This window comes from Zonotrichia albicollis, chromosome 3 (genome assembly GCF_047830755.1).
Source record: "Zonotrichia albicollis isolate bZonAlb1 chromosome 3, bZonAlb1.hap1, whole genome shotgun sequence".
Taxonomy (NCBI): domain Eukaryota; kingdom Metazoa; phylum Chordata; class Aves; order Passeriformes; family Passerellidae; genus Zonotrichia; species Zonotrichia albicollis.
In genome coordinates this window covers 67,243,922-67,266,385 of record NC_133821.1, presented here as the reverse complement: position 1 = coordinate 67,266,385, position 22,464 = coordinate 67,243,922, and the positions used below count along the sequence as shown (strand labels likewise).

Genomic DNA, 22,464 nt, shown 5'->3' with positions numbered 1-22,464 from the left:
GTTTGATGTGTATTTTGGATCTCAGTTTTGAATTTAATGAAGACAATGGATAGGGACTGTGTGTTAAGATGTTACTCCAAAGGGAGAATGACGCCTAGATCACGCAGTGAAACTTCAAGAAACCATGCTCAGAACCAGCAAAAGGAAGTAATTTCCTACACAGCAGTCATTTGTGAGATTCTCTGATGAAAGCTGTTATGGATAAAAACAGTTTGTACAGGTTGAAGGGAAAATGAAAACAACTTGAAAGATAGTTCCATTGGGGATTGTTGAATAGATAACTGGATTAGGCTCAGCATATCCTGTGAGCAGAAAATAGAAGCTAGGAGAATACATAGGATAAGTGTCACATATACTTGTCCTGTTCTTTCCATTCCCTGAACATCCATTTGTAGCTGCTGTTTCTGAAGAAAGTATTTCAGGGCTGTGGGGATTCTGTGTCTGCACCAACATGGCTTCACTTCTCCTCCAGTTAACATCCAGTCTGTTCTGTTTTTGTCCGGTTATCCTCTTAGACCAATTTAAACAGTTTTACTGGGTAAAGATTTCAGATATAGGCATCTGTTTTCAACCAACCAATGGTTTACTTTTCCACAAAGCACTAGCTTTGTCTATCACCTGTTCTCATGCCTTCGTATAGTGCATTTGAGTCATGCAGGGTCAGTAGGTCTGAGCCTCCTTGGTGTCCCCAAAACTGTGCTTTTGTTCTGTTTGGAAAACTGGTAGAGTTATTAAATTTTCTTGTAGTTTGTTTTGGATATATCTTTCAGTCAGTTGTAGATGATCAGTAAGTCTCCTAATAAAATATGACTTGGTGAATAATTGAATGCAAAACATTGACAGTAGCCTTGAAAAGGCAAAGTAATGCTTTCATTCTGCCTTTGATTTATTAATACAAAATACCACAGAAAAAGTCTCTATGTCGAATTTCAATTTCAATATTATCAGAATTTGCTATTTTTTAAAATAAAATGTGTTGATAATGTAAAAAGAAAACAATTTCTGTTTGGAAAGCTAATAACAGATATAGCTGTTCCAGAAACCAAAGCATTTTCAAAAATATTTGTGTTACTATGGGTGTATTTTAAAAAAATATGGATAGGTGTTTTGATCACTTTATCTTTACTAGCATTGTGTTTAATTTATATGAGGTAGAAGTTAAGTGATGGATTTGAAATTCTGTATGGGAAGTGGTAATAAAACATAAAGTAGAAGGAGGACGTTAATGCCCGATGAAAACACAACCAACATTGCCTGTGTAGTGGGCACAGAACACAGTGGGCCATGCCTCACCTGGAAGTAGAGAAATGAAAGATAAGTAGTGAAAGAGGAAGGAAACCCCTTTAGCTTGCTGTTTGTGTGAGTGTGGCTGATCAGTGCAAGCACAAGAGCCCTTCAGATGTAGCTGCCCATTGCCCGCACACAGCTGCTCCAAAGGACACAGGTCTCCTCTGTGGCCTCATGGCCAGCCTTGTGTGGCATCTTGAGTGTCCTAGAGAGACCTAAAAGGTGTGAAAGGGCTGTGTTTAGGCTACTGAATTGAGTGTAAATGTACTGGTTTCAAGTATTATGCATAACAGATTGGTAACGATATGAATTGTATGGGTTTTTTTTTTTTTTTGTGTATGTCTGAAGGAATTTCTATATTCCCAAAAGCAAGGACTACTAACCTGACCTGCATACAAGTTGGAAGTTTTTGCAAGAATATGTGGCAGTAAATAAAACAAAGTTTTTACAGATTGGCTTAACTGTTACTCTGAGACGTACTGATGACTACATTTGTGCAGTCTGGCTCTTCTCACTTTTTTCTTCAGACTCCTTGTCAGTACAACACACTGATGTAGCAGAGCCAAAAGATTCAGAACTCTTTCTTTGACAGTTTAAAGCTGATTCAGAATTAAAGAAAATATAAATTTTGTTTGCATATATTTAGATATGGAAAATTTTAGTCTGTTGAACAATATTTTGGTATGTTCAAAGTGCTCTAGATGTGTTACATATCCAAAAAGTTGTTTTGTAACTCTTCAGTCACATCTAATAATTCTGACCTCTGATGTTTCTTAAAATGCAGGTTATTCAATTGATTAATTTTTCTGTTGGCATAATATGTAATTACTTAGGGACAGTCTGTAAATGGAGCAATATCTGAGTGCATAGGTAGAATTAGGAAAGGAATTCATGTGGAATTCAAAGATTCTGCAAAGGAAATGAGATGATGCAGTGACAAGCAGTACCAGCCACTTAGCTGCAGTTATGCATCTTGCTGTTTATTTGAAGAGACGATGACCTTGGCAGGGTTTTCAAGCCTTCAGCTTCTGGGAGATGATCAGGCTTCAATTTTTATGAACATTCATGTTGCATTTCTGTCTGGGAAGAAGTTATCTCTTCTGGAGGGTGGTTTCTGTGATGTTACAGGCACTTCCATTTCTTTGAGATAAGATTATAGTATCTAATTTTTCATACTGGGATTGTTCACAATGATCTCTTTTGATTGCTTCTTTACATCTTTGAGCAATGTGAGCCTATGAAAATTCACTTCAGAATATTCTTCATGTTTGTGGTGTTGTAGTTTCAGTCAGGAAGGATGTTTTAACAGATGCTTTGGCTTAGGAGAAAGGAAGCTGGTGATGTGAAGCTATTAAATAACTTTGATTATTAAATTATGATTTACCTAAAATATTAAATTATTAAATTACCTAAAATATAAAGTAAATGGCTTTACTGCTGGTGTCCCATATCCTGTGTAAGCCGATATTTTCTCTTGCAAATGCTATTGCAAGATCAGCATATCTGGGATTATTTACAAAAAAAATCATTATGTTTGAAGGCTTTGCCCCAAATCAGTATTTTTATAGAGTGCTAACTGTGCTTCAGACCCTGGTTTATTTATTACAGTGTTTGCAGATGTAAATTTTTTTAAGCAATGAACTCCATGCTAATGTTTTTAAAAATATTTAGGTAGAAATAAACAAAATACTATAGGATGAGGTAGTTCTTGCCTCTAAATATTTTCTTGAAATTGGATGGCTTTTGATAAAAGCCTGGTTATTGCCAAATATTATTGTGAAGGTGCTGTATCTGTTAAAGGAAGAGAGCATTTTGTTGCTGCTCTGTAAAATGAGCAAACATACCTAGAATGTGTTTAAATGGTTAAGATTATTCTTTTTTCCATCATGGGCTTCCATCCATGAGAGTGAAAGGTGTCAGATAGAAGTGTTATGGCATCAGTGGTTACTGACAATGTCTGGGAGATTAAAGTAAATGACAGTTTATTCCCTCAAAGAAGAAACTGTGCACCTGACAAAATAAAAAACTGTTCAACTTTGCTGGAGTTCAAACATTGCTGCTACAGTGTCTTTTATAGTGGTTTGTTTCCTTGTTGAATTCAGAATGAAAGTAATCAGTGAGAGATTTTTGTCAAAAATCAAATGCTAATTCTGTCAGTGAGGCTGTGTAAGAGCACTTGCTCCTGTATTTCCAAACAATCAACATTTCAAAGCAGAAATAGGGTGGAGTAATACAATGTTGCAGTGGATTCACACCCCCCCCACCTTTTTAATGAGAAGGACCATATTATTTTTACATAGCATTGTTGAATATTTATTTGAGGATAATCCTATTAATTTTATAGGGATTATTTATTAATTGATTTAAGTGAGGATACAGTCATGCTCATCATGCAAGTTTGCAAGTTACTTTTCAAATAGTGACAAATTTCACTCAGTTTTGTCAAGGGTGGGTTTGTGCAGTCTGGGTACCTCAGCAAAAAAAACGTAGCCATCTGCATTAGTTTTGTCACAAAGCAGGTCTAGATTTTTAATAATGTTTTTATTTTTTGCACAAAAGTATGTTTTATGTTATTTGATAATGAACAGTGAAGAACAAGTTAAGAATACTTTATAGGGAAGAGTGGATTGAAAAGCCTGGGAAAATAACCGGTGTCTGAAGTCTGAATTTGGAAAAAATTGTATCCTGGTAATTTTTGGAGCATGGGTTCCACGCAGTGGAGTTGGAGGTATCCTTACAAATCATCAATGTTCAAAGTACATCATGGGATGTATATGTATGCTGATAAGAAACCATTTTTATATAGTGCCCAAAATGATACCTGACGGCCAGTGCAGTCCTTAAACACACACAGCATCTACACTTGACTTGAAACTGCTGCAGTATTGTTAAGCATAGTCATTGTTAAGCATAGTCAAATTACACAATAGGAATGAATTTAACTACTGTTTCAATTCTAAAACTGATAAAATGATTTATGTTATAAGCTCAAAAGAAATACTTGTTCAATATTTGCCCTCAGTTCCTTTTTCAGTAAATATATTTCACAGCAATACAGTGGAGATCAGTCTCTCAAAATTGGCTCACTGAAATATTTGTAAAACACAAACTAAATTTTATCTCAATTCGAAATGTGAATATTGAAGGATAAAATTTTGAATAGAAATAGTAACTTTTACTTCCAAATATTTTGCTGAGGTATACTATGTGTCAGAATCCAGATTACATAAGAGAATACATCACAGTGCTGTTTAATATCTGAAGACTGAAATGTGGGGGGTTTTGTGATTAATCATGGGTACTAAGCATGTGCTTTCTGTGTGGTGCAGATTTTTCAGGCTGAAGTTCATATTACAGCCATGGAACTCTTCTGGTTAGTGAGCAGTGACCAGATGATGGTGGAAAGCAAGGATGAGCATTTTTCTTCTTCAGTAGCAGATGCAGGCTTTCTTTGATAGTATGAATAATAATGGGTATTCTTGTAATTTGACCTACTCATAATCAACTTCCTCTGACAATATGAAACATAGACATACAGGGATTGCTGCTGTATTGGAGCAAAGTGCTGAATTTCTAACCCTAGTATTTTGTCTCCAGCAATCTTTTAAATCCTATGTGAAATTATCTTTAACTGAAGAAAAATTCTTAATATTAATATTGTGGATTAATAGTTTTTGATGTGTCACAGGTATTGAAATTAACTTTATTTTACTTAAAAATGAATATTATATTCTAGATAAATACTTTTCTTCTAGTAAAAGAAACCAGGACTCAGTGTTATTGTGAAATTGAGTCATAATTTTTGTAGTAGTTATTTATATTATTCTTTGTCAATATTGGCTAATCACAAATATGCAGAAGTTCCACATAAGTAGGTCATCTTGTACTTGTTTTTATGCATAGAAATGTGTAACAAAGTGAATGGAACCTTCTCATAAAAACTTCTGAAAAGCAAAATAGTACTTGATATTAAGCAGGGACCATTTTTTCTTGTGAAAACAATGAATCTTTAAATAAAATTATTTATTTTTGTACAGCATAGTATAATACAGATAATAGAAAATAAATAAACTGTGTTTAAGGTGTATGTAGCCCATGGTGTATTTGATTGAGTTTCATCATGACCAGTTTGAATGTGGACACATCCCTTTGAGAGTTTACATCCTTTCTGCTTTGACTCATTGAGTGCACTGTGAAATTAATTTAAGGGCTTCCTGCTGCTGAACAAGGTTCATTCATGTGCTCCTGCAGTTTCTCCTAATCTGGCTCAAGAGCTACACCAGTGTGACACTTAGCTTTCAAAAACAACAAGAACTTTTTACTAATGTCAGTCTCCAGACTAGAAGCATGAAAGATGCAGGAATGTGAAGGCTGGAGAAAGGATATGACAACTTTTGACAAACAGTTCACTGCTAAATCACTTGAGTTGTACGGCAAAATTATTCTTTTTAAAACCCTGAGAAGCATGAAAGATTGACTTTACAGGCTGGCTTTCAGGAAGGTGAATTCCCTGAACACTGAAGCAGGCATGTGTTTCCTGTGTGCCTTCCAAATGCTCCCTTGACCCTTTCAGGTCAGAAGTGCCCAACAGCTCACTGTGTACACTCAAGTCATGCTGAGTGAGGCATGCCCAGGCTTCAGCAGTCTGCATTGCTCTTGAACTTTGTCATCTAACAGGTAGATTGCAAACCAGTTTTTTGGATCAAATCTTAAAGCCAGGAGCTTTAGCTATAAACATAAATTAAATACACTCAAGATGATTTCTAGGTAGCTGGACCAATTGTCCTGGAATAGCTTGCATCTGTGCTAATAGTTTCCACAACACAGTGCATGAATGAAAACTAAATAGTAGTAATGGTTCTGTAATTTTTTAATGCCTCAAGCTCAGGAATATTTTGGGGTAGTGCCGTTTGGCACGTGCCAAACTTATCTCAAGAAATAGTTCAACAGTTTATAGTACAATTGCAGAGAATCTGCAGGTCTGTCCTATTTTCAGTAGGTTAAAAACAGCCTTGAGCTTTACTGAGCCGTAGCTCATTAAAGACAATATTTTCCTGAGGGAGATGATTTCAGCACCTTCATTGTCACCTCTTCATTCCTCAGCCACCTCTGATGAGGGTGGGTGACACTGGCCTCTGCATGCTAACCTCCTTGTAGGGGCTCCAGCCTTCCTGGTGCTATCCACGAAGCCACCACATTGATTCTGTAGTGTGTCACCAGCCCCTCCGGCTCTAATGATGCCAGGACTCATTGTACTCAAAGGAGTACAATCAATAGAGTCTGCACTACTGAGAATTTTTATTTTTTATCAAGAGGCCTTTCTAAGCTATACCTGTGCTCCTTGAAGGAGTGTGGTGGAAAGAATTGTGCAACATCACTGCCTGATTAAGTTGTTGGTAATTAGTAACTTGGTGTAGAAGGCAGTGTAACTGTACTAGCAATATGCTGTCTTGTCAGACAGGGGTTAATAATCCAGAGCATGACACCTTGCTCACCTTGCTAGCAGCAGTGTTTCTTCACATTTCAGTGCTGAGTCAGGTAAAGATGGCTTGGGAGTCTCTGTATCAGTTGTCTCTGTCCAGTACACCTCTGCCCTTTCTCTCTGTCATGCTGCACAAGTGATGCATTGCTGAGGTTTTGACTGTGGCAAGAGCTCCTTTATGAATTACTGGGAATAATCCTTTCTCTTAGTTGCACAATAAGAAATTAAATTTATTGATATTTCTCCAGGGACAAAACAGTAGCTTAAAAATTCAAATTAATTTACCACAGGTGTAAGAGGTCTCTGGTTGCTTTTAAAGATTTTGCTACTGTAACCTCAATTCCCTGGAAAAATGGCTACTAGTTAATATTAACTCTGGTTTTCCTATAATTTGACATCAAATCAAATATCAATATTTATAAATTTGACATTTCTAATGGCCATGATTTTTGTCCATTCTTTCTGGTGTTGTAGTTCATTAATAATAATTTCTGTGGCTTGTAGACTATTTTTCTAAATGAGTACATGGAACTGTCTATTTCACTCACCCATTATGGAAAGGAAACCTGTTGATCTGATGGACCTCTGAACTTATAGAAGAGCCTGCATTGCAAAAGAGCCATTTCATTAAATTACTGATGGCTGTGTTTCAGAAAGACCTCCATCTTGTTGCACAAAACAATGAAAATGGTGGAAGAACAAATAAAGATAGGGAATGCTGAAATAATAAATAACTTTGACCTTTTTTCCCTGTCTGTTGGCATCTAGTTATTTCCTTTGATCTTCCCTGCCTTAAACAAGCTAATATCTGCCAAGAGAGTGCAACTGTTACTGAATCACTAAGGTCCTATTTGTTCCGCTTGACAGATGACAATGCATTTTTGTCTTTCTACAGAAGGCTAGACTTTGAAAGTTTTCTTCAACAAGAAGCCTGGGTTTTCTTCTATACTAGATTTCTTTTTTCTTTCTTGTCTTTTTTTTTTTTTTGTTGTTGTTGTTGTGTGGGTTTTATTTCCCATCTCGTTGTGGTGGTACACTGCTGATGATTGTGTCATCATTTTCTGTGAGGTGCTGGTTAGACAACACTGAAGTTGTGTGATTTTGCTGTTCCTTATGATTGTTCTTGCAGGAACAGAATGCTTCAACAGCTGTAGCATATGTTGATGCTTCAGTTACATTATGGTTGGTTTGTGAGTGTCATTTGTGATTGCTCTCTTTGCTGCTTCCTGATTTTTTTGAGCAATTGTTGCTAGTGCTAATTAATCAGTTCTGTACAGGTTTCTTGTATTTGTAAATGTTTAATTGTTTGATAGCTTGATCAAATGGTTTTATATTTAGAGTTTAGAAAACAGACCTGTCTTATTAAACAATGCAACTTTGAAGCAGAAGCAGGATACACATTAACAGGTCTGTTTGATTTTTGTAGAGTAATTGAGACACTTGTTCTTTAAGGGTGCTGCATTTAGTCAGTTATATATTTAAATCTGGGCTATTGAGCAAACATTCTTTGTTCTAAGTATACCTTGTACTTAGCACAATGAGAACCTAATTTCTGATGGTGATCTTAGGTGCTCCAGAGCACAAATAACAATCACAATAGAACTGAATGTTTCGCATTGGTTTTTCGTTCAAATTCCATTGACCGTTCTTGTAGGCTTGTTAAGTCAGTTTCAAAAATTCTCCTCCAGAGTTAGGAGGCTATGTTATGTCACAGAACCAGAGTTATATAAAGCTTGCAAGTCATTCCCGAAAAATGAGACAGAACCTCTGCTAATTTTGAATTTCTCTGATGGTTGGAGTTGATGTGTGCGTGAGGATAAGACTTAGGCCTTGATCCAGGAAAGCACTTAAACTCATAATTTAGCTCATCATGATCAGTTTCCCTGGAGTCAACAACTGCTTCAAATTATCGTGGAAGATACATAGCACAGCCTTATTTAGGACTATATATTTAATACAATCCCTATCAATTAAAAAAAAAAAAAAAGAAGTAACCATATCAGAAAATTCTTTATAAGGATTCATTTCAAGATCATTCTGGTTGTGCATGTCTTTGCCATGTCTGTTGTGGAAGAAGCCACTAGTTATCTCCAAAGTGCATCTTTTACTATAGATGGTACATTTCTGCTATGTAAATGGAATTGTGTCTTCTGAGGGAACCTCTTACTGAGACTTCTTTTGTAGAAGGTCTGAATTTTTGTTAGAATTAAGAAATATTTTCTTAACTGCTGTTAGAAGATTTTGAGAAGTAGACCGGAGCAGACGACACATCTCCAGCCTATAGAGGCTTGTTGAATTAGCTCCTAGCATTTTCCCCTGCAACATCTACCATACTTTGTCTCTAGAATATTGAACCTGCTGCTTTGCTTGGGGTCTGCACAGGACATTTGCAGCCACTACCTTCCCTGCTAGACAGTGTAATTATTAATGAACATTTGCTGTCTGATTGTGTTTTTCTAGAGTATGGTCCAGAGGGATGACTAATGGCAGCAGTGAACCACTCAGGTGTGGCTGTAGCTGTGTCTGGCCTGGCAGTGGCAATAACAAGGTCATTCTTGACATCAAGGAGAGAATACAGACACATGTATAGTAACACTGATTAGTTCAACAACTGATACTCCTTGTGGACTTTTCCTCTTGGACTTCAGATTTGTAAGAATAGGCCCAAAGGTAAACTGAGACACCTTCCTTGTGTGGCCCTGGCAACAGTCCAGTGCTCTGTGATAATCTCTGAGTAGATAGGGAGAACCTAAGGCATGCAAGAGGACTTGATGTGCTGATTGCAGATTATTCACAGGTACATGTAGACATGCTGCAATAGCAGAGATTGATTGACAGTGATTAGGGGAGTAAATAAAGCAAAACCATTTACCAGAAGATGCCCAGAAGAAAGTGAGGGACTTTTGCTACCAGTTTCTGGTAGATAAAAATGGGATGCTGAAAGCATCAAAGCTTTTCCAAGTAATTTGGGTGAAGAGTTTTCTTGGCCTGAGGGTCACAGTAAATGCAACTGCTTGACGTGGCAGGGTTAGCATCATCACAAGGACCTTTCAGTTGGAGGATCAGCTTCTAGGGAGGAAATGGGAATGTGTAAATGTTAAAACCAAAGTTGGTGTATTTGAATACCATTACTGAAGAGAAATGAGTGAAGAAATTAGGTCATGTCATAAGATTGATTTTATACTTCAGTTTTGGGGTTAGACTCTACTTTCTATGTACTTGGACTCTCTGGTCACTTTGCTGTACAGGTATCTGCATCCTACGTATGTGTGGAGAAACACTGACACAGGGGACTAATGATGCTTCAGACTGAGTCTTTTGGTGGAGATAGTTATCTCCATCAAAAAAGGAGGCTGGTTTTGTTTTGTGGAAGCCACAAAAGATGGCTGATTATTTATTGTCAGTGTCTCAGTGAGTGTTCAAACATAGGTGTGCCATTCATTGACTACTGAGAGCAGGTGGGTCCATTGCTAAGGCAATGGGAAGCAAAGATATTTTGGATAAGGACTAGAGTAGTTTACAGAAATGCTGAGAACACACAGTGAGGCCAGTAGAAATTTTTCCCTCCTAACTCGTGAAATGTGTAAGATCTTGACATCAGGCATCTGTGGAAAATGGGAAAAAAGGCCATCATCACCAAGGTAGTTAATCTCTTCTGAGTGATTTGGTGCAGATCCGTGTATTAGACACATAGAATCATGGAATAAATGGGAAGGGATATCAAGGTACCATCTAGGCCAAACCCTTGTTCAAAGAAGGTTTAAATCAGGCTATTCAGGGACTTACCCATTTGAGTCTTGAACTTAATTGAGTCTCATCCTCAAAGGAGTTGCAGCATCTCTGGACAGCCTTTTCTATGTAAAATGTAAAAAGTCATACCTAATATCGATTCAGAATTTCCCATAGTCCATCTTGTGTCCTGTTGCCCCTTGGACTGTTGCCATACACCTCCAATAAGTGTTTGTCTCTGTATTTTCTCTGTATTCTGTGCTCAGATGGTTGTAGATAGCAGTAAGGTACTACTGACTCTTTTTGCTTACAAGTTGAGAAGGCCCTGCTACCTGAGCCTGTCCTCATATATCCTGACCATATTGGGATGTCTGGAGCTTAGGAGGACTACAAGGATGTCATGAGGCTATGCAGACAGGAAACTGGGGGAGCCAAAGCCCAAGAAGAGTTTTATTTGTCTGCTCTGAGAATAAATGAGAATAAAAGGTGTTTCTATAAATACGCCCTCCCTCAGCTGGCAAGTGGCCACAAGTGCCGTTCCTCAGGGCTCCATGTTGGTGCTGCTCCTGTTCAGCATCTTTGGTGTTGATCTGGACAAACTGGGTGCCCTCTCATTCAGTTTGCAGAGGACACCAGGCTGGGTGGGAATGTTGATTTGCTTAAGAATAGGAAGGCTCAGCAGGGGAATCTGGACCCGTTCCTTTAATCTCATAAACAAAACTTGAGAGTTTTTCTGAGAGATTCACCGCATAAATGGATAAGCAGGTGTCTCATTTCTGATTGTGTTTGGGAGCTGAGGCATGAGAATATTTGATCATTTTGAAGATATCTCACCCTTAAGCCAATTGCAAGACATCCAGAAAATAGTTTTCTTGCTAGACTAATGCTAGTGATCATGGTGATCAGCCGGTCCATTCTATTTTTCTCTAAATGTGGGATACTAAGCTACCATTTTACATTTCCCAGTTCATTCTGTTTTTTACATAAAGCTAGGTCTATTAGAAATATTCTTTTAGGATTATGTGTTTGTTATTAAGCATGGAATGTTGCTTAATCTTAAATCAAGGTTTCATTGCCTTTCTACCAGTGAACATCCTTGCTCACAAGTAGTTAACATTTTGTGTAGGAAAGAAGAGAAATGTTCTTTTTTGCTTTTGTCTTTCTGCATCTATGAAAACATCTACTAACTCTTTGAAACATTAGTATTTGCTAATATCTTTTGAGTTTGTCCAGAGTACTCAGGTATTTTGGCCCATTTTACATATGTAGCAAGTAATTTATTCTGTATGAGTCAGGCAGAATTATTTAGTTTTATCCGCTCCCATCTTTGAGGCACAAAAAACAGAAAAAAAGGCACAAACTACTTATATTACAAGATGTCTTCTACTCCTCAGAAAAGGGTGTATTTTAACATACTGTTTTCTAATGGTGGATTGAAAAGGGAGATGGTGTCCCATTTAGTTTCAAGAAATTCAGTCTGTACATCTGGGGTCTGAAATTCAGTCTTGTAACTGACACAGTAATCTGCACTTAATCCCAGACTATTACTCTGCCCCAGAAGAGTAATGAAAGGGGAAAGCATTCTGTATTTATACTAGTTTGGACTCTAGCATGTCATTCATTCTTTTGGTAAGTTTCGTGCCCAGTTGAGTCAGGACTAAGATCTGAAAGAGGGGAGAGCAGGCTCAGCCAGGAAAGAGCTTTTAGGAATCTTAACTCTTAAAAACTTGCAGTTTTTTCAAGGGTAGAAAAACTGGCCAAAGGTGGATGGATTTTCAGAGGAATAGCAAAAGCCATTTCTGTGACACAGTGTTTCAGCTCCCTGCCAGATTCAAAGTTCTTGCTCCAAACTCCTTGTTTGCAGCAGCAAAAAGGTTACTTTTTTCAAAAAAGAGTTTCTAGAAATCTCTAAGGAGGCAAAAGCAGATAATTTCCTTCCAACTGGCTCAGGTACTTCCAAATTATTATCAATGAGCTCATCACTGACATACAAAATTTCCAGCTGAATGACTAAAATTTCAGAGTGTCATAAAAAGATGTAAACAAAGTCTTTACACTTAAAATGTCAGAATACTTAACTGAAAAGATGTGCTGACATCCTAACCTAATATTTCTTGTGTTTGCACAGATAATTTCAAAGAATGTAATAGGTCTTCCATACAAATTACAGGTAAAATTGAAGACATATTTAAATGCTATAGATTTATAACCATATGTGTGGAATAATTGTTATAATTATTGCATGCATAAGTGCATGAAGCACTTATCTCTCTTTAGAGCCTAAGGGATTTTTAAGCATGCCTCATTTGCCTAGTGGTATCAAGAGCTTTAATTTTTTTGTATTTTTTCTTTCCCCAGAGAAGATTTATAAGGCAGTGGGGTAGATGGTGCTGTTCTCCAGCTGTCTGTCTTGAGGAGTTTCCTCACTGGACTAAACACAACATAATTTCTCTGTAATGTTACTGTGGAATCTTGGAAAAACATTATGTTCCTCCTGTTATGTACAATAGATTCTTCTTTAATTGCAGCAGCTAAAAAAAACTTCTATCTTTATAGCTATGGAACCAAAGCGAAAAAGTTTATGGTCTTTCACTGTCAGCAGGTTTATGGAAAATTTATAGTATGTGCTCTGAGTTTACCATTTTTTGTTGCAATACTTACTAAAACTAGTGCTGAAAAATGCCTGTTTTAGAATAGAGTTTTTCTGTCTTTAAATTTTCCTACAAATTTAATAGCATTTGTGTATATTTATATATTTAATTTAGACATAGAAAAGTATATCTATATTTTGACTATATACTTTTGCATACTATACTTCATATAGTATTTTTGGTTTATCTCCTTTTCCCTCAAACTTCTGCTTTGTCTTGTCCAAAATGCAAAAACATGTTCAGGCTGCTACTTTTTCCTTTAATTTTTTTATTTAAGCCTATATAATGAACTTATTTTGTTACCATTCTCTGACTACCTTTCAGAACTTGTAGTCAATAGAAAATTATTGATGTTAATGGCACTGAAAATTCTCAAACTTCCTTCCAGTTATTTGGAGAAGTTGAAATAATATCTTCTAAATTTTTAATTATCTGTTTTCTTTTTGTGTTTCTGAGATCACTTCACTGGTTCCACAATATTTTCCATCAGTGGAAGAGGGCTACTTTTGGGGTTTTTTAAGCTATATTTTAGTTTTGAAGTGTTGGACCGATGATCCAGTTGAGCCAAACTGCAGTATGCATAGTCTGCTAACTTAATCTGATCACAGTTGTAATTTGTCAACAAATTAAAAAAATGGATGCAAAGTATTCACCAGTTAATTAAAATAAACAGAATTTGCCTTTAGAAACATACCCACATATTTTTTCAGTTGTAACCACAGAGCAGCAGAAACATGATTTAGTTTTATTGTATCTACATTTTATATTTTGTTAGTGTAATCAGAATAAATTCCGCACTCTGGAAAATCTGAGTTGAGCGCTGGAACTCCAGCCTATCTATAAAAGGAAAACAGACTGAAATTTTTAAAAGGGGAACACAGGATTTAATCAGTCACTTTCATTTATCTAAACTGTTAATTTTTCATTTCCATGAGAAGTGTGATGCCTGAGTCCTCACTGTTTCATCCCAACTAATTCTCATTGAAAATCCCTCTGTATGAAGATGCAGTTTCTGCTTTGATCTTTGCTAGCATGTCTGTAGTCCTCCTCAGTCACAGTGGACTAGTCCCTCCTACTTCTTCAGTATTCATTAAATGCTCTTTTCTTTCCTCCTTGTGCAGGCAGAAATCTGGATGGATCAAAGCCAAATTTTATTTATATATTCCCAAACTTCAGAAATACAGCAAAACCCCCAATCTATACCTGATCTTGAGTTAGCAAATCTTTAGATTTTGGAGAAGCAGTTCCTCTCTATTTTTATATATCTCTTTATCTCCTGTAGTACATGCTCAGCAACTCCAAAGCAATATTAGACTTTGATTAAGGTGAAATACATAGGGCAGCTTGGCTGCAGCTGAATCCACAATAGTTGAGAATTATTAGACCTGAGAATGTAGACTACCCCATTTTGAACACAACATCTGTCTAGCACTGGAAAGGAAGGTGCTACAGCCAATTCATGTTTTTATTTACTCTCTCTTGTTACTACATGTAATTTAAAACAAAAAGCCCAGAGTGAATGAGACAAGTCCTTCTGTATGAGATCTGCATGGTTTTAAAGGCATACATGATGTGGGGTTTAGAAAAAACAGGTTTTTGCATAAACATTTGCTGAAGAGCACTAAATACAATCGCTAGATACTGTACCCATTCCCATACTCTACTATTTCCATATTCTAGAGCATGTAAAATCTGACATGTAACAGATCAGATTTAAGTGAGTTGTGAGGTAAGTCCTGACCTTTAAGCAAAAAATACCAGGTTTTAGAAACGTTGATCTCATTTTTTTGAGAGGCGAGTCCACAGGTGGGTGCACCCAGTGCCAACTCTAAGGCAGGGTGAAGTAGCAGTGTTTGTTACTTTGGAGCAAGCAGCACATTCTTTACTCTGTAGGACACGAAAGGAAGCAGCCCTCTAGTAACTTTTTGCATTTCATAGTTTCATTATATCTAAAAGCCCATATATAGTAAGCAGAATCAGAGCCTGACTTTTTTTCAGAGTACAAAAATCAAAAATTCAGCTTTTTCATGGGATTCGGCTTGACACACCCCCCACCTCACCCATGCCCTTTCTTGCTGTCTTGCTTTTCTTCCTCAGGAAAAGTAACTCAGACATTATAGGATGCTGTCACAGAGGTTCTCAGCCAATCCCCAAGATCTTGTTTGTGGCACTCACTTTTTTTCCTCTCAGGATGTGTACAAGGCTGTGTGCTGCATGGATACTGCAGCTGTCTGTTGCTGAGCCCTTTCGGTGGGAGGGCTGTGGCTTGTGGAGAGCTGCACATAGGGTCCCTAATTCAGATGGTACACAGCAGAAGTGATGATGGTTCAAGTTAACCCTACAGTATGTTTAATGCTCTTTACATTTGATGGAAATTTTAAATATTTCACTCCCTGGGAGGACACCACTTCCCAAAAATAATTAATGAGGTTTTTAAAAATTGCATGTAAGAAGCACAGGGCACACCCAGAAGTCAACTATTTGTTTGCTCACTTTCTGATTTTTTGGTTCTGACTTTGTTTTTCTGTGTTTTTTTCCCTTCTGCATAGCTATTACACTGGAAGATTTTATTTCATATCAATATATTAGACAGAGCATACATATTGGATAATGCTTCAGATAAAAATTCAAAGTCCATTTTGTAGCACACTATAGAAGTAGATACTTTTTATGGCAGGTAGATTCACATTAATTCTCAGATTATGCAGCTTAATAAGGGATGATGCCTTTTCTATGTATTTCAAAGCACAAAATGAAATGTGTCAGGGTGACTGGCTCAAACTTGTAGCTGCCATTCATTTTAGCCCGTGCAGCCTGGCTGCTGAGAGCTGTGCTTGCTTGCTGTTTTGTGCGTCTCTGCAGATGCACAGTCGCCCACACTAAAAGAACATGCACACACTCATTTCTTTTTTCCTCTCACACTGTCTGGCATACTTTCAGCACAACTCTTCGAAGACTTTCTGAACTGCTGGGTATGGTTGTCTGATGATTATTTTTTTAACTGGGAACATGTTTAGTCCAGTGTTATTTAAACAAGCTTATCTCTTTGATCAAAGTCTACAATCTGAAATTTGAACAGGGTCGGGAGGGTGGCTGGGTGGGTGAGGAAATATATCAAGTACGTAGTTGTGCATGTGCTGATGTCTCAGCTCTGTGCCTGCGAAGGTAAAAACATATATTGCTTCAGAATATTCTTGCAAATATAAAAAACTGGCTATTTTAGTAGGAGTTCTGAAAGCACTGTATTATTTCTAAAATAAAACTGGTTTGAGTGAACTTTTTTTGACACTTCTAGTGACCTGCATGTTCAGTTTTTCAGTTTCTTGGGTTTTTTGAAAGTTGAGCCAAATAACTGTGGAGTTGTTTAAGTATAGCATAGGCTTTGCTAGTATTCAAAGCACACTAGCTGGAGCCCATATATTAATGTATTTAGGGTTGACATTAGCCTATTTCATTGACTGAACCACAGACCACAGCAATGAAGCTGGAGAGCTTGAAACAGTTTCTGGAGGTTTTCATTTAGCTCGTTCAGGAGAACTGGTTTGTGCAAAGTTAAAATTATATGGAATGAGATAGCAAGAAGAAGCATGCATGCCACACCTTTTCATTATGTTCTCTCTTTTCTTTTTTTTTTTTCTTTCTAACTATAACTTTGAGAGGCATGTCAGTTTTTTTTTTAAGCCAGTCCTGTTTGATTATTTTAGATTACTTGATTTTTTTAGTTTGATTTCAAAATTCAAGTTTGCTAGGCTTTTGTTCACAAGACTACGAAAAAGAATTTCCTGTATTCAATTTATATATCATGCAATCAAACAACCATCTCCTAACTCTGACAAAATGTAAATGATGTCTATTTCATAATTTTACAGAATAAAAAGAAGGAAGCATAATTTTCTAGGTTAGTCTAAAGCTTTTCCTTGCTTTTTAATGTTGTTATAGTGCTCTAGTAACTGCAAGTTGCTGTTGCTAATGCAAGTATATTATAAATCTTCTCTTCTGCATGGGTATCATGCGCACTTTAATTTTATTAGCAGGCTTTATTGACTGGGGCTTGCTCCCTGCACACCCAGACACACAAACATGCACAGACACACAGACAGACAGACACACGGACGCATGCTTGCACACACACACACACACAAAAATTCTGCTTTGCCCTATCTCAGTTACAGCACAGTCCTGCCCAGGGTCAGTACAATGTACACATTACATATTTCTAGCAAACATGAAAATGAATCAAACAGGAGGAGAGATAAGCACAGATAGATTGGAGTCTGCTGAGGAAATAAAAGGCAGCAATCTGACTGACCACTGGACTAGTCTTCCTGGTTGGATTTAGTGTTCTTTCTCTTTAGTTGCTGCAAAGCACTATACCCTGAAGTGAAAAATGAAACGATCAGTAAGAATGAAGTAACATTTAGACGGACAATTCTTTGGTATAACTCCAAAACTAATTGTTTCTGAAGTGATGTTTAAACCAACGTCGGCACAAGGCAAGGGCTCCTGGCTCGCAGCCAGCACCTTGTAATGCATATTAGAGCAGATGAGGAGTTCCTAAAAGTTAGAGAGAGGGAGAGGGAGGGAAGAAGAGAGAGAGAATGTGCGTCTTCACTGCTCACTCTGCATTTGTTTGTATCCTCCTCCTTGCCGAGATTAGAGGAATACCTGTGTAGTGCTGCTTTATTATGATTTCTGCTGAGCCTCAGAATAGGTTCTGGTATTTTTTTTAGGTGGACTGCCAGCTGCCGATCTCGCTGTTGACAGTAAAAGCAGATATGTTCCTTGCTCACTGCCATTAGTACTGACCATGACCCTTCACACCAAAACCTCTGGAGTTACCCTGCTGCACCAGATTCAAGGCACTGAACTGGAGACACTGAGCAGACCTCAGCTGAAGATTCCCCTGGAAAGATCGCTCAGCGACATGTACGTGGAGACCAACAAGACAGGAGTTTTTAACTACCCAGAAGGAGCCACCTATGATTTTGGTACTACGGCTCCCGTCTACAGCTCTACCACGCTCAGTTATGCCCCTACATCTGAATCTTTTGGGTCCAGCAGTCTGGCAGGATTTCACTCCCTGAACAGTGTCCCGCCAAGCCCGGTGGTGTTCTTGCAAACGGCACCCCAGCTGTCGCCCTTCATCCATCATCACAGCCAACAGGTACCCTATTACCTTGAAAACGATCAGGGCAGCTTCGGGATGAGGGAAGCTGCTCCTCCAGCCTTCTACAGGTAAATGCTGCTTTCTTTCTTATTTAAGCAGATGATCTGAGAAAATTAGAATGTAGAAATCTGTTATGCCCTAATATTTGCTTTTTGTGCAAAGGAGCGTGTGATTTAACTGAATCATCGATAATATCTTGACCATAAGAAATAGCGTAGAATAAAACAAACTGTAATTCTCAGCCCACTGTGACTGTAAGCTGTAAATTTTGAAAATCCGTATAAAAACCTATCAGATAATGAGTATAAATATTTCCTGGGAAAACATGAAATCATAATTGATTAAAGAATGGCAAATGACCTCAGTGTTGTATTATAATACTGTCTGAAGTAACTAAAAATACTTCCACCATCACAGATTTTTCAGTGTGAGTGGTTTGTTCAGCTCTTAGATGGTAGTAAGAGTATTTTTCTCCTCTGTCTTCCTTTGCAGTGTGAGAAGTGGCTTACATAGGAAGTTGTTCAGAAGCACTATATCCTTCCTAATCAAAGTGTTAGAGTTGACTCAGTGACAGTATTTCAGTCAGCAACCACCTTCCTGAGCTATCCAAAGAGCTGTGTGCATATTAAGATGCATTTTTCAGTGGAGGGTGATATATATTAACTGTAAACCTGGCATGCTGCTTTTCAAAAGATAAAGCTTGTTCAGCGGGATTTTTATTATTTTTGTCCCTCAGTAGAGGCTTGGTTCATGTTTTCTCTTTTTGGTCTGGCATAGAAAGACTAAAGAATTCTTGAAAGGGGGAAATAAATTTCCGTGGTTTAGATATTTATTATCAATTGTGAAAAACATGACATCTTTTCTTGAAGTAAGTGACAGAAATGAATAGAATTATGGCTTCTAAAAAGAAAATCATACATACCTATACCCACGCTGTTAGCGTTTTGTGCAGTGTTTATAGCACAGTTTTGCAACAGCTTATTATATTAGGCTTCAGTGAATTAAAGTGAGCAGATGTATTTTTATTCTGAACTCTGTCATTCTCTGTTAATTTGAGAGATACAGGTAAGTTTGTTAGAAGTGTAACAACTCCGAAAAGATAAATCAAGCAATTTTTTTCATGTTGAAGGCCAGACTCTGCTAGGCTTATTTGCACAATATAACATGTTGCCATGAACAGCAGCGTATGTTCTGAAGTCTAACTCAGCCAGACTAAGAATCTGGCAGTAAAATCTGGTCCCAGAAAACAAAATGATTGCACTTTTTTGCAACAGATTGGGCAGTTTTGGGGAGCAGGCAGAATAAAGACTGGTGAAATCATAGATAATGGTTATGTTCAATTGTCCAATACAGTCATCTGCAAACTGAATTGATTCAAACAAAATTCTTTTTAGTGCAACCAAATACAATACTTCCTGGAAGAATAAGTACATGTCAGAGCATAGTGATCTTGAATTATTACCAGTGACTTGAAAGTTAAACTGCACTTTGTGCTCGATTAAAATACTTTTTTTACATGAATGTCCCATGCAAACCTATGGTGAAAACTGTGTAGGCAACCTTATGTATGTAAACAGTTGAGTAGTGAGTTTGTGAAGTTGAAATACACAGGCAGAAAATGTTCTACAGTCAGGTATTGTACTGCAGGAGGATTCAAACCTGAGAATAACCCAGACACAGAAGTTGCTATGGAAATTATGTCCTTTTAATTTTTTAGCTGTGAATTGAGATGATACCATTCAAAATAAAATAAGGTACTTTTTAAGTTTAACTGCTTGAGCAAATGTGTAAGACCAGAGCTGTATTCCCCTTTTCCTGACATTTCTGATCAAGGTTGTGTGTCACCCTTGGGGATGTGTATTAGCCCTTTGAAATTGCTGAGGCTTAATGCAGCAGTAATTAGGTGAATTTATGATCTTGGATATGCCAGAAGGTTTATCTGCATACAGTGTTATACAAATGATTTAATGGCCCCTTCCAGCCATAACTCTGTGGAACGCATCTTATGTGGTAATAAGAAATGTGTTTCAAAGTGCTTGCTATGATTATCTTTTGATAACAGGCATAGTACTGTTCAAATTAAATGAATAAAAACTTTGCTTTTTTGCTTTTCATTTTTGTCAGGTCATATTTACAAAGTTTTCACCCTCACAACACTAAACATTAGGTCTTCTTGTGTTTTGGCATGAGCCCAATCACCGGTAGTCTGTTAAAAATAATTTGAATATGTGTTCACTGCCTAGGAAATTTTTAAATATCTAGCCATTTGGTTTAAGAATAAGTTCTTTATAGAAACTTCCAATTTGCTTCATTTATTTGGCTAGTCTCATTGTCTTAGCTTAGGTTATGGGAGAAAAGAAAGCACAGGGCAGTATAACCTGGCAATGAATAACTTGATGCTGGAGATTGAAAGATGTCTAACTACCAAAATAGAGAATTTCTGGAACAGCCTACCAGTAGGAGTGGTAAAGGCAAAAAGTCTTGTAACCTAAGTCCTAAAAAAGTTATAATGAATCATGATTAGTTTGTGATATGGCTGCCTGCTTCTATGAAAAATTATGTAACAGTAAGTCTCCTCTGCAATTCTCATTTACCTTTCTGTGCAACTGAATTGTGCTATTTGTCTTTTAGGCAGAAATATTTGCATTGCATCACCCTATTCTACTCTGAATTTGACATGCAAATGTTGCATTCAGTGATACATTCAGTGATATCCAGGACAATAAATAAACGTTATAGGTTGGAGCTGAGATGATATTCTGTTCGATACTTGGACAAAATGTTAAAAATCTTTGGTCACAAAACAAAGAAATTACTCTGTCTGATAAAGAAACTTTTAATGTCTTTTGAATTTGTTAGTAAGTGTTCAAAATTGTACTGCCTATAGACAGATACGTATTAATAGGTGTATAACTATATGTCTACTAATTCTGAAGTTATATTTTGTCTTTCATATAGTGACTCTTTTTCCAAAAGAGTTAGTCTCTTGTTGTGAGATAATGGTAGGCTTCTATATTTAGCTGAAGAGCATAATGATACATGAAAATAATGATTTTCAAAGAATGCAATAAATATATTAATGTCCCTTCTGATATCTCTAAATCATGAGGCATCAGAATTTGAGAAATGGAGAAAAAAGGGCTTAATTAACTCAAATTGTGTTGTCTATACACAGACTTCTTTTATGTCTGTTCTTGTGGCTGTTTTTATAGGTAGCCAAATTAAAATACCTTTTTCTTGTCTGACATAGTCAAATTTCATTTTTTAAAAATTTTGTTGATAATTTTTAGTATTTTTTTAAATTATTAAATACTGACTAGTGGTTGATAAGTATTACAGGAAATCTTGTACTCATGACTATTACAGTAAATTAATGGAAATTTTGTTTTGTTCTTAACTATTGAATTTGAGTTCAGGTAATTTCTGGTTATTTCCTCTCAAATATTTTCAGCAAGATTTGATCCACTCAGAGAAAAACCGAAGCTTTCAATAGCTAATTTACCTCAGTGGATTCCTACAAGAAACAGCAGAACATCCTTTTTGCTCTGCCAGTGTGCCATCCCACTGAGTCTGCACTCCTCAGATCTGAAGTGAAATCATGCATATACTTAAGGTCCTTTGTAGCCTGTCTTTGGTGCTGGTTCCAAATTTGGCCAAAAAAAAAAAAAAGGAAAACTCCCTGATGAGAAAACCGTCTGTCAGTCTGTAGTGAGGGACAGAGGCTGGGCAAATCAGTGTACAAACAGAATAAGAGTTTAATTTCTCCCTCACTTTCAGTGGCTAGTTTGTATCTTCTAATACTTCAGGCTCTATGTTTAGATTAATGTTATAAAGTTATTTGTTTAGCATTAGCCCCAATTATCATACTGCAATTGAGTCTGATGTTCTAATCAATATGATCACAGCTTTAATTTTAATGCTTGCTAAAATTGAGAAAGGTTACAAATGTAGATCAATCCCTCCCCTGTTGTAATTCGTAAATCCATCCATCCAAAAAAACAGTTGCATTACAAAATACGTAAACTTTGTTAACCTTGTCTGATTCATTATGAATTTTTCTAGCTGTTCATGTGGAGTTCTAAATACAGAAGATTTTTTTCCAAATTCTAAAGTGTTGAAATGAATACAAAGTTCAAAGATGATTTTTC

At 36.9% G+C, this 22,464-nt stretch overlaps 1 protein-coding gene across 1 annotated transcript in view; it reads left to right on the top strand.

Annotated features, from left to right (window-relative positions):
- Positions 1 to 22,464, top strand: part of ESR1 (estrogen receptor 1) — a 178,988-nt gene that overhangs the window by 55,381 nt on the left and 101,143 nt on the right. Inside the window, exon 3 of the mRNA XM_074537738.1 lies at positions 17,880 to 18,384. Within this exon, the coding sequence (XP_074393839.1) occupies positions 17,880 to 18,384 (505 nt within the window). The remainder of the gene's footprint in view (positions 1 to 17,879; positions 18,385 to 22,464) is intronic.